The 12,348-nt window shown below is 39.9% G+C and overlaps 1 protein-coding gene across 13 annotated transcripts in view; it reads left to right on the plus strand.

Moving 5' to 3' along the window:
* CADPS (calcium dependent secretion activator) overlaps window positions 1-12,348 on the plus strand; it is a 474,942-nt gene that overhangs the window by 220,928 nt on the left and 241,666 nt on the right. For all 13 annotated transcript variants that reach the window (XM_054551945.2, XM_054551946.2, XM_054551947.2 and 10 more), the window contains exons 5-6: window positions 1,981-2,214; window positions 7,255-7,376. In XM_054551945.2, the coding sequence (XP_054407920.1) occupies window positions 1,981-2,214; window positions 7,255-7,376 (356 nt within the window). The remainder of the gene's footprint in view (window positions 1-1,980; window positions 2,215-7,254; window positions 7,377-12,348) is intronic.

Consider the following 12,348-nt stretch of genomic DNA (forward strand, 5'->3'; position numbering starts at 1 on the left):
GGAAGATGAAAAGAAGGCTGTTAGTTATGCAGGGAGATAGGGAGAGAGGGGAACAAGACTTATGACAGCCTTCATGTAGGAAGGAGACTGGCACTGGACCAGCACAAAGACATCTCCAAGCTCTATGGAGAAGAACCACTCTCCGTATTTGACTGAAGCTGTGAGGTGGCAAGGAAGAAAAACCCTTTTAACTAACTAGTGGGTGGGGGAATTACTGAAAGAAAAATAAATTCCTAAGGAACAAAATTACAGGAGAAATAACTAGTCCTGTGGAAATTAGAAAATGATAAAAGTCAGAGTTCCTTTCTGTAACTCTAGATAGCATCTTTCTTTTCTTTTCTTTTCTCTCCCTTTTCCTCCCTCCTTCAGTCCCTACCTCCCTTACTTCTTCTTTCTCTTTGTCTCTACCTCTTTCTCTCTCTTCTTTGTTAAGCGTCTTATTCTGCTTTGACCTGATCCAGTGTGGCAGCCAATCCTGAGTCTGTAAAATGTTACTGTTTCAGTTCTACAAGCCAATTGCAGTCTCAATGTCTCTCAGTCTAGTTCAACTGCCTGACAGAGTAAATCTGATTGATGACTGGGCACTAAACAAAATTAGTTGGTTCATCTTGACTCAGATGCCCATATGTTACACAGCTTATTTATTTATTTATTTATTTTTTGCCACACAGAATTGGCATACCAATTCATGTTCCATGGGATCTAGGTGGAGTTCTACTCCCAGCCACAAGACAGAAGACATAAGCTATGCCTATGCAAATCAGCACAGCATATTACTGGCCATAGAAATTGGCCAGTAATATGGCCAATTGGACATGTACATAAGTTAGACTTTGGGTAAGAATTTGGGGATGAAAGACTGTCTCCATCTTCCTTGCATATTACAAGAGGAAATATTCACTCTTCCGTTAGATAGCATGATGTGATGTTGTGCAGTCCACATCTTTAGCAACATTTCTGTGACAATAGGGGAGCCAAACTGAGCATAAAGCCACCCCCAGAGGAACCAAAGCCAAGATTTTAACAAAAATCTCAGTTGTGGTGATATCACCTGAGCCCTGATTCCAGCCTTTCCTGAAGCTGGGTCTACCCCAGGATATTTTCTTTTGTTGTTTTAAGCCAGTTTGAGGTGGATTTTTCTGTCACTTGCAAAAAAAATAAAAGTGTCAAACGGACTTGGCTTGCTTCTCACTCCATCAGTTACGGAATAGGGCTTGGGGAGGGCAAGTTTATGTTTCAAGTGGTAAATGACTGTTTGGGAAGCTGATTGATCCAAAGCATATTCCAGGTAACTTAGAAGTATGAAGAAACAAATAGCATGGTTAGCACGTGTTGCAATTACAACTAAATGTATAAGCAAGAAAGGAAAAAATAGAGGTCAGTTATGATACCAAATTGCTCTATTTTCTAAAGAATTTTAATCACTTTTTTCATCACTTCATTAATTTGGTTCAATTTTTCTTGAAAACGGTAACTATTATTCTTAGAAATAGACACAGACTATGTTTGAAACCTCTCAAATGAGCTCCTTTTGAATTATTCATGTGAGAAAATCTCTGTAGATATCCAGAAATAGGGTCTCTTTCTGTTTCCCTCAGTTAAAAACAAATGACTGCATTTTACTAAAAAGAAAAACTGAACTGAAACCATATTTGAAAAATAACACCCCATTTTTCTTCCTACAAATCAAATTTGCTGAAGGAAACTGGGGGAGAAATAGAACTGTAATAAAGCATTTCAGTGTTTCTTACTATATGTTTATGTACATGTTTCTTACCTGTTACAATGTATAAATAACTAGCAGGCAGGCAGCTGTCTACTCAACTAGGCTGAACATTTTTCTAGCACAAGGCCATGAAATCTGGGTGAATTTCACTAGTAGTAGACGTGATCCTAACTCTGGGCCATGAGACAAAGACCTTCTATATAAATCAGCTCTCTATTTACTCCTCTGCTCATACTTTTCTTTTTCTTCCCAAGGAACGCAAATTTCCCAAGTTTGTATCCAAAGAAATGGAAAACATGTACATTGAGGAGCTGAAGTCATCTGTCAACCTGCTCATGGCCAACTTGGAGAGTATGCCGGTATCCAAAGGCGGGGAGTTCAAGCTCCAGAAACTCAAACGCAGCCACAATGCTTCCATCATCGACATGGGCGAGGAGAGTGAGAACCAGCTCTCCAAGTCAGATGTCGTGCTGTCTTTCTCATTGGAGGTAAAAAGCCCTGAGCCCTTGAAAGTTTCTTGGCACAGCAAGTAGGACATGGGTGATTAGATGCATCACAATCAGCTTGTTTTTTCTTTTGCACCCCAGGAGCAGTTATTAAAATAACAGCATGCTAAGCTTAGGTCAGCTAATCAGCAAGTGATTCCCCATCTCCAGGAGCCCACATTTTTCTTAAGGAAATGCAATCTGAAAACCACCTACTAAATTTAATCTTGCATTACTTTCTGTCTTAAAACAGTGCTCAAGGATTTTATAAAGACCTTATATAATTTAGAAAGTTAAAATTTTTGGCAGCCAGTTTTACAGTTATTAGAGAGGCAAGCTAGCATCATATTGTGGTGAGCTGTAAATTTTCTTTCCCATCATCCTTCCTGTTGGCTACAAGGTAGAGAGTCCCTTGTGGTGGAGGCTTTTTTAGTTTATCTCAGCTCCCAAAGTAAGTACCCACTCAGGCTAGTATTGTGGCAAAATGCTCAACATGTCAATAAGTTTCTCTATAATTTCTCTTCACACATTTTCTTTTCATATGTATGTAATCTAAGGAGTAGTTCTGATCTACCTATGTCAGAATTATGTGGTAAGGTAGTTCACTATGCAGATTCCTGGGTACCACCCAGACCTGCTGAGCTAGGATCTCGAGGGGATGGGAATATAAAATAGTGCAGCCATTTTGAAAAATAGGTTAGCATTTTCTGAAAAAGTTAAACATAAAACTACCATATGATCTAGCAACTCCACTGTCAGATACCCAATAAAAATGAAAACACATGTCTGCACAAAGATTTGACTGCAAATATTTATGGTAGCACTGTTTATAATAGCCCAAAATGGAAACAACGTAAATGTCAATCAGCTGGTGAATGGATAGACAAAATGGGGTATACCCATACAATGGAATATGATTCAGCAATTAAAAGGAACAACCCACTGATACACGCCATGACATGGATGAACCTCAAAAATATGGCCGGTGAAAAAAGCCAGGCTTGGCATGGCGGCTCATGTCTATAATCCCAGGACTTCGGGAGGCTAAGGTGGGAGGATTGCTTGAGCTCAGGAGTTTAAGACCAGCCTGGGCAACATAATGGGACATCTCTACCAAAAAAAAAATTTTTTTTAATTAGCTGAATGTGATGGTGTGCACCTGTAGTCCCAGCGCCTTGGGAGGCTGAGGTGGGAGGATCACTTTAGCTGGGGAGATCGAGGCTGCAGTGAGCCATAATCATGCCACTGCACTCCAGCCTGGGTGAGAAAGAGAGACCCTGTCTTAAAAAAAAAAAAAAAAAAAAAAAGGTCAGACACAAAAGACCACAAAGACCACATGTTGTATGATTCCCTTGATGTAAAAGGTCCGAAAGGCAAATCTACAGAAATAGGAAGTGGATTCATATTCCCTGGGGAAGGGGGTGAAAAAGGGCATAAGAAATCTTGTTAGGAGAACTAAAAATGTTCTAAAACTAATTTATGATGATGGTCACGCAACTTAGTAAATGTACCAAAATCACTGAATTGTGCATCTAAAATGGGTTTATTATATGATATGTAAAACATGCCTCAATCAAGTTGTCAGAAAAAAAATTCTAGACAGGATGCAGCCCTGGACTGTATACTTTAACAAGCCCCTACGTGCTTCTTATCCACTCCAAACTTTGAGAACCACTTGTAACTTACTAAAGTTCAAAACCCCACAAGGGTTTTATGATAACCCTAGATTTGGGGAGACCGAGAGAAGAGATCAAATTTCTGTGCCATTAATTAGAGTGTGTAAAGACTAAATTAACTTTCTAGAACATCATTAAAGCCTGCTGTGAATTAACTGCAGGTAATTTGTTTTTCTGTGCTAAGTTTGGATGGAGATACTCACATTAGTGTTTTCAACATGTATTGTGCAGTTGGAAAAGGCAGTATTCAATTAAATATAGAGTACTTGGTGTGTGAAAAAATCATCAATGTAATTTCACAGAAACTTTCTTTTTTAAAAAACAATACTGCCACCTGAGGTACTGAATGAATTTTCTTAGGTGTCTGAATTTGATTATTGCCAATTAAAGGTGTCAATTTATTCCCTACTGCCTCTTGTCTTCCTACAGAAAGAGGGGGTAAAGTGGTTTATTGATTTTCATGAATATTTTGAATCTGTAATTTTCTTTTCTTTTTTTTTTTTTTGACACAAGGTCTCGCTCTGTTGCCCAGGCTAGAGTGCAGTGGTGCAGGTGCAGTCTTGGCTAACTGCAGCCTCAACTTCCTGGGCTCAAGTGATCTTCCCACCTCAGCCAGCCTCCCAAGTAGCTGGGACTACAGGTGCACACCACCAAACCCAGCTAATCTTTGTATTTTTTGTAGAGATGGGGTTTGCCATGTTGTTCAGGCTGGTCTTCAACTCCTGGACTCATGCCATCTATCCACCTAAGCCTCCCAAAATGCTGGGATTGTAGGCGTGCACCACCATGCCCTGCTAAATCTGTAATTTTCTAATTCTTTGTCAGTACTCGATATTACACAGCTGATTGTCTGAAATGTAGGTGTAGACAAGTCTGTACTCCTATGTGTACCTGATTCAAATGGTTTGACTTGTAATTGAAAGCACAGAAAGAAATGTCCTAGGATTCCCAAATACTTTTTAAATAGAACACTGAATTGCACATCATAGAAAACTGCTAGCAAAAACCATTGCACATCTGTTTGTGAATATGTTTTGGTGGGCACAATGAGGGGAGGCAAGAAGAGGGAGAAAGGATTGTCATCTCATCAGGGCAGACTAGGATTTGAATTTGCAGCTTGGTGCAAGACATATTTTACATAATTATACACTTCCATGGCTGGAGGGGGCACCAGGTAGTAATTAACTTTGCAGTGAGGGAAGGAAGGTCCAGGGTGCCCAGTAGCCAGGCCTTGGGCAAAGGGCAAGGGGCATGTGCTAACAGAAAGCAACAGGTGTTTGTAGAATGCCACTATGGGCCAGGTGCTTTTTCCTCATAACACAGTGAATCCTCACAATAGTCTTTTCAGGTATTTGCAGGTGTAGTAACTAAGCCTCAGAGAGGTTGAGAAACCTGCACGTGATTACACAGCTTGTGAAGATGCATAATCAGGATGTGAAGTCAGATATTTTAAATTCCAAAATTTGTGCTCTTTCATTGTGCCTTCCATTTCTTTCTATTTATATTGTTCTTCCCAGTGTAAAAATGTTCACTTATGTACATCATCTCCTTTGATCCTCACACAACAGCCACAGGATACATGTTATTATCCCCACTTTACAGATCGGGAAACTGAGGCCCTGGAGATTTGAAAGAAAAATTAAGTGACTTCAACATCAAATCATTTGCCCAACATCACGCTAGTAGTACAATGGTTTTGAAAGTACGGCTTCTGGGTCAGCAGCATCAGCATCACCAGGAAAATTGTTAGAAAAAGAAAGTCCTGGGCTCCAACCCAGGCCTACTGATTAGAAACTCTGGGGATCATAGAGCCTAGCAATCTCTAGTTTAACAAGCCCTATAAATGATTTTGATTCACATTAAGTTTGAGAACCAATAGCAAAACTGTGACTTGTGGAATTCTGGTTCAATGCTAACCCTATTGTACTTTCTTGAATCTGATCCACTAAGGAAGTATACATTTTTTGCACACTCACATCCTTCTTGCTGTGTAATGCCATTACCTGTTTTGGAGTACAACTGAATGTTTTTTTATGTATAAGGACTAATTGTATATCTCTGATGTGAGTCATTTGTTTCAGATTTTTAAATTGATCTCTTTCTTCTCTGCTTTCTGCATTCTTCTCCCTCCCCCCTTTCTTGTGACAAGTCATACTGCTAAATATCAGAAGAGTAGGTGATTACGTGGAGTTTGGGGAGGTGGTAGGAAGTACCAGAAACTGTAAATGATACATCTTGATCCGTCATGACACCAGCTTTTTCTCTCAGTCTGGACCAAAGACTATGCAGCTGCAGACATGTTTTTGTTTTAACTCAATAATATTGGCCTGTACAGAGTTTGTGTATTTTATTTCTCCCTATTTGAATTATTGTCAACATTTCAAAATCAGCTTTCTCACTGTGACTCTGATTCAGTTTTCCATTTTCTGGAAGGCAAAATTGGAGTATCTGGCAACTCCAAAGTGAGAAAAGACAAGGCAACGACGGGTTGTAACCGGCAGCTGCTCCCTTTAGAAGGAGCATGTGCTCTCCAGTTTGTCATAGTCCCCGCTATTCCCTGTTGCATCTCTGAATCTAATGCTGAATAGCGCTTGCCCTTTATTTTAGTATTTGCACTATTACTTATCTTATTGTGAAGAAAAAAAGTGAATTTATGAGCCTGTGGCTCTTTTAAGTGCTGAACCAAAAGCCAGACTATTTTTAAAGAAAATAAGAGTCTGGCCGGGCGTGGTGACTCACGCCTGTAGTCCCAGCACTTTGGGAGGCTGAGGTGGGCGTAGTGCCTGAGGTCAGGAGTTCGAGACCAGTCTAAACAGAGTGATAAAACTCTGTCTCTACTAAAAATACAAAAAAAAAAATTACCTGGGCCTGGTGGTGTGCACCTGTAATCCCAGCTACTCAGGAGGTTGATGCAGGGGAATTGCTTGAACCAGGGAGGTGGAGGTTGCAATGAGCCGAGATCACGCCATAGCACCACTCCAGCCTGGGCAACAGAGCAAGACTCCATCTCAAAAAAAAAAAAAAAAAAAAAAAAAAAAAAAAGGAAGAAGAGCCAATTTCTTGGTAGAAATGAAAAACTGATCTTATTTGCTTAACACAGAAAGAGTAGTCCATTTTATATGCCTGTCTGGCCCCTGTGAGCATTTGAATTAGTGAGCCTTGTCTTTCTATCTGGCAGGCAATCAGCTACACTATGAGGAGTTGCATCTTCGTGCTAGACTGGTCCCAGCATGACTGGTACAAACCTAACAGAAGCCATCAGATACCTGTTGGTTTTCTCTGTAGCTTCTCATTTATGTATTTTCCTCTGGGTGATGCTGCCAGGGGCCTTGCCAATAACCTCCATTACGTGGAATTCTCTTTTCAGGTGGTAATTATGGAAGTCCAAGGCCTCAAATCTTTGGCTCCAAATCGCATCGTATATTGCACAATGGAGGTGGAAGGAGGAGAGAAACTGCAGACTGATCAGGCCGAGGCTTCTAAACCAACGTAAGTTATGTTTCTCCAGGCTCCATCTTATAGAGGGTTGCTGCCATTAGTTCCATTTTGGCCAACTCCAAGGTAAAGATGTGGTTTCCCCAGAAGATACTAGAAGACATAAACCTTGTTTATTTTTCAAACAAGATGACTTGCCTACATTTTTATTTGGCAGCCACAGCAAAGATTCTTGTTCCTTCAAAGCAGAGAACTGAAGAAAATTAAAGAAACAGTCTCCTTTCTAGTGGTTTTAAGTATTCACCCTCAAGAGATTAGTCACAACTTCCATTCATCAATATAATGTGCAGGAAAGTTTGATAAAAGTTTACTTTTATTAAATTTTCTAAATATTTGGTTTTCAGTATAAGACATAAAAATGTTTTTATTTCCATATATTTTTGGGAAACAGGTGGTATTTGGTTATATTACTAAGTTCTTTAGTGGTGACTTGGGAGATCTTGGTGTCATCACCTGAGCAGTAGACACTGAACCCAATTTGTAGTCTGTTATCCCTTACCCCCTTCCCACTCTTTCCCCTGAGTCCCCAAAGTCCATTGTATCATTCTTATGCCTTTGAATCCTTATAGCTTTGGCCCCACTTATTAGTGAGAACATATGATATTTGGGTTTTTGTCTAATTTTTTTCCTATATGTCATAGTTCTGAATGTATTAGCAAGGTACTACTATGTTACATAATACATTAATTCATTGGGTCAATACACTTTAGTCAAATGCTTACTATGTGTGTGTACAAGGTATTATTGCATGGTGGAGGGGAAATTAGTCACTGTTGTAGCCCTCCACAGCTCATAGTTTCATGGGACCATCAGAAAAGTAATGGCACAAATATATAATTATAAATAGTTATACATGCTGACAAAGAATGCTTTGAGAGGAGATAGTGGGAGGCATCTGAACCAGTTTGTGAGGACAGATGCAGAATAGGCCTTCCTTAGGACATATAAGGCATTTGAACTAATATTATTAAAGTTGAACAATGGGAGTGGGGATGGGTGGAGAGCATTCTAGGCAGATTAAACAGCTTGTGCAAAGGTCCTGTGGTTAGCAAAGGCCCTGGGCAAGGAGAAATTCAAAGGAGGCCAGCAGGGCTGCAGTTTGGAGAACAAGGGGTGGATAAGCTGCCAGAGAGGCAGGCAGGGCCATACCATGGGGAAGTTGTTAGGCCTTGGTGAGGAAAGCATGGGTTGGAGATGTATTTTGAAAAGATGACTCTGGCTGCAGTGGATGGGGAGTGGGTGGGCAAGGTTGTGCGGGAGGTCAGTTAGGGTACTGTTTCAGTGGTCCACAGGAGCAATAATGGGTTCATTCATTAGGGTCAATAGATTCTCAGGCCTCAAAGATTCTTGAGAGATCATTGCTCCCTTCCCTCCCTACCCACTACTTTTCTCTCCCTTCCTTTTCTATCTCAGTTAAGCCCATCTAGACTAATGAGCATCTTTTTGTGTTAGTGTTAATTCATAAGAGAGTCATCAAAAGAGAAACCCTGAACAGCAGCTCACTGCCTCTCCTCCCCCAGAGCATTATGAGCTGTTTGGCAGAACATGAATAACTTGCCAGGATGTTCAAACAAAATAGTTCAAAGAAAGCACTGAACGTTTCCTGGACTAGAGAAAATCTGAGGGCATTGTATGCCTTCAAGTGGCTCTTTGCATGAATAGGCAAAAGCCTCAGATGCTCAGAAGCTGGGAGAAATTAATGAGTATGTACAAGAGGAAATGGAAACCAGTGCACCTTGTCACACGTCACCCTTCCTCCCTTTTTTTACAACCGAGTTTCAAACTGACAATGAATGTGGTTTCTTTTTCACTGCCATTGATGAAATCCCAGTTATTCCTCAAATGGTCTGATCATTTTCCATGCTCTTATGTTATACTGCACTATTTGTGCTTTTTAAAAATGTGTGATATGTCTACGGCCATACCACCCTGAACGCGCCCGATCTCGTCTGATAAAAATGTGTGATACATGGGGGAAGAACAACCTATTTGGCGTTTCTGCCAACCTTTTAAGATACTGGGCCCAATATGGTGTTATAAGACTGAGAAGGAAGAAGAAAATTCTGATTATTCTAGCAGACTGTTGTTTCATATGAGCTATTATAATTCAAAACACAGTTTGTAACATTCGATCAGACGCAACGGTTTCAGTTACCAGGGTAAATGATGAGTTGATTTTCCTGTGCTTGTAAATGGTTAAAACAGAATTTCAGGTTACAAATAATTACAGAATGCTTGGGTCTACCTGCTTGAAATATTCATGTTTCATACACATACTTACTCATAACTATACACATGGCTTATGATGTCTATATACAGAAACAGCTCACATTGAAACATTTTGCTTTTCCAGTAAGAAGTATACATTTTTTATTCCTCTTCAGTCAATAGATTGGTTGATTTGTAATACCTTAAGGATTCAGGTTTCATGACCAGGGTCAAGTCCAATCAGTCAGTGGTAGCTACCTAAAGTGCTGTATCGAGAAGAGTTCGAGGCCAAATCCATACTCAGAGGAAAATAGTGCCAAGGTCAACTTGTCTGCCGTGGAAGAGGAAGGAGTACAAGTGCCCTGTATTTGCCATTTCTATAGTATCCCAAAGGGATATAAGCGGAGCTTGAAATGTACAACACTCGTGTGTCTTCCTCTCTTCCTTTATCCTTTACATGTAGACTCTCCTATATCCTTTATTTATTTTCCTTCTAAATCCACAATTCTGTACTCAATACTCTTTTTAACCATTTTTCTTTGTCATAGTTCACTTCTAGTAGTTTTTCTCTGCCTCCAAGTGGTTTTGTTTTGTTTTGCTTTGGGGTTTGGGTTTTGTTTTGTTTTGTTTTGTCTTTTGAGATAAGGTCTTACTCTGTCACTCAGACTGGAGTACAGTGGTGCGATCACAGCTCACTGTAGCCTTGGCCAACCTGGGCTCAGGTGATCCTCCCACCTCACTCTCCTGAGTAGCTGGGACTACAGGCATACACTACCACGCCCAGCTAATTTTTGTATATTTTTGTAGAGACGGGGTTTCACCATGTTGCCCAGGCTGGTCTCGAACTCTTGGGCTCAGGTGACCTTCCCCCGCCTCATCCTCCCAAAGTACTAGGATTCAGGCGTGGGCCACTGCACCTGGCTTGCCTCCAGTTTTATCTGGTAGCATGAACAAGCCTGTTTGTGCAGTTCCATTTTCTTCCTGCCTCCCTAGTTTTAACTTACTCAGAAGCCTCTTCATCATCTCTTTTCTTTGAAGCTTTATTTCTTCTCCTTTTCTCCACTCTCTCCCCTCCCACTTACACTTTCTCCTATTACTAATCTCCAGCTGTCATCTCTGCTACTTGATTTTGATTATTACAGAAATTTTCCTTTCAGGGATTATCTTTAATTTGTCCTAATAACACCACTTCATCCTCTGACAAGCTTAGCCCTTTTCCTGCCCTATTCATCTTCTGAATCTTGTCTTTGACTATTTTTACAGCCAGCTGGTGCCCATGCTTTATTTATATATTCTAAAACCAAAACTCCATTCAAGCATGTTTTGTTTATTACTCAAATTCCATGGTTGCTGCTACCAAGTACTACACCCCATAACTGGAACCCTAACATTGTGCCATAGCACACGTCTACAAGGAATTTTGCTGTTGTCTTTTTTTTTTTTTCAAGTATAGCCAAAAATTCAGGAGTACATAACATAACCCAATTTGTCTAAGAGTATGTTATTTGGAATCCTCATGTATTGAATTGACATTTCACATCCTTCACCTCCTTTTATCAGTGCCATCTCTTCACTTATAGCCAGGACCCTGCTCAGCATCATCATATTGGATCAGTTGTATAATATAATATAATAACACTATGTTCATTAGTTAAATATATTAATACTTTGTGGTTGGAAAAAATGGTGTGTGTGGTGAAGGCGGGGCAGCCTCTTATACTCTCAGCTAAATTGTGGCCCATACTTATCCTTCAGTTGATCAGTCTGTTTGCTACCTGTGGGTTGTTTTCAAGCAGACTATGTCCTCTCAGTTCTGTTGTCCTCCTCTCCTATGTTTTTAACATAGAAAGCCAGGAGAACATATGATGAAGATTTCATGAGATGTATTTATTTTACAATATTGTCTCCATTTGCAACAGGTTGTTTTTGCTTCTGATGGGAAACCAATGGGGATACTTAGGCAGAAGTGCTTGAAATCCTGCCATTAGATCAGCAGCCTCAGAAAGGCATGGAGATGGAGAAGGAAATGTTTGGGGATTGCAAAGCATTTGGAATATATTTTTTCCCACTTTCTTTGAAATAGAGCAAAGGGCTGTTCTTGCTCTAAGGTGATATATTTCAAAGGGTGCCACTCTTACCTTTACTAAGAACAGAGATTATGTTAAGTAATACCAGAACATGGCATTGAGTGAGATGAAATTATGTGAAAAAGAAGGCACTCCTTTTCCATTTATTTTTCAATTCTTCTGATCAGGTCAAGGAGAACATTTTAATTTGATGCTAGTAGGTCATTAACACCTCCACAGGTCTCAGGCTGAGAGCCTTCTGCAGGCAATAGCATCCAGTTAAGATTTCATAGCCTTGTTTAGATCCCATTACGCTTACCTTCCATTCATGGCTGGTGGTGCTGTTTTGTCTTTTGTAGCAATGACATAAGATTTCCTTTTTAAAGAAATACATTAACATTTAAAAATTGAATCAATTTAAATAAAATGTATTAAGTAAATAATAGTACAGGTGGTACCTGGATACGAGGAAAAGTAATCATGAAAGTATCTTGTGTTGGTATGCGGAAATGGCAGAGATTGGGAAGATGGTAGGCAAATTACGTTAATTTGAAAAAAAAAATTGATGGAAAGAAACATGACGTATTCCCTGAGTAGAAAATATATTCCAAAATTATATTTATTGGTAGTTTTGTACAATGTAAGTTGTCCTCTATAATAACCATGGCCCAAGGATTAAATACTGGAACACT

This window comes from Pongo abelii, chromosome 2 (genome assembly GCF_028885655.2).
Source record: "Pongo abelii isolate AG06213 chromosome 2, NHGRI_mPonAbe1-v2.0_pri, whole genome shotgun sequence".
Classification (NCBI taxonomy): Eukaryota; Metazoa; Chordata; class Mammalia; order Primates; family Hominidae; genus Pongo; species Pongo abelii.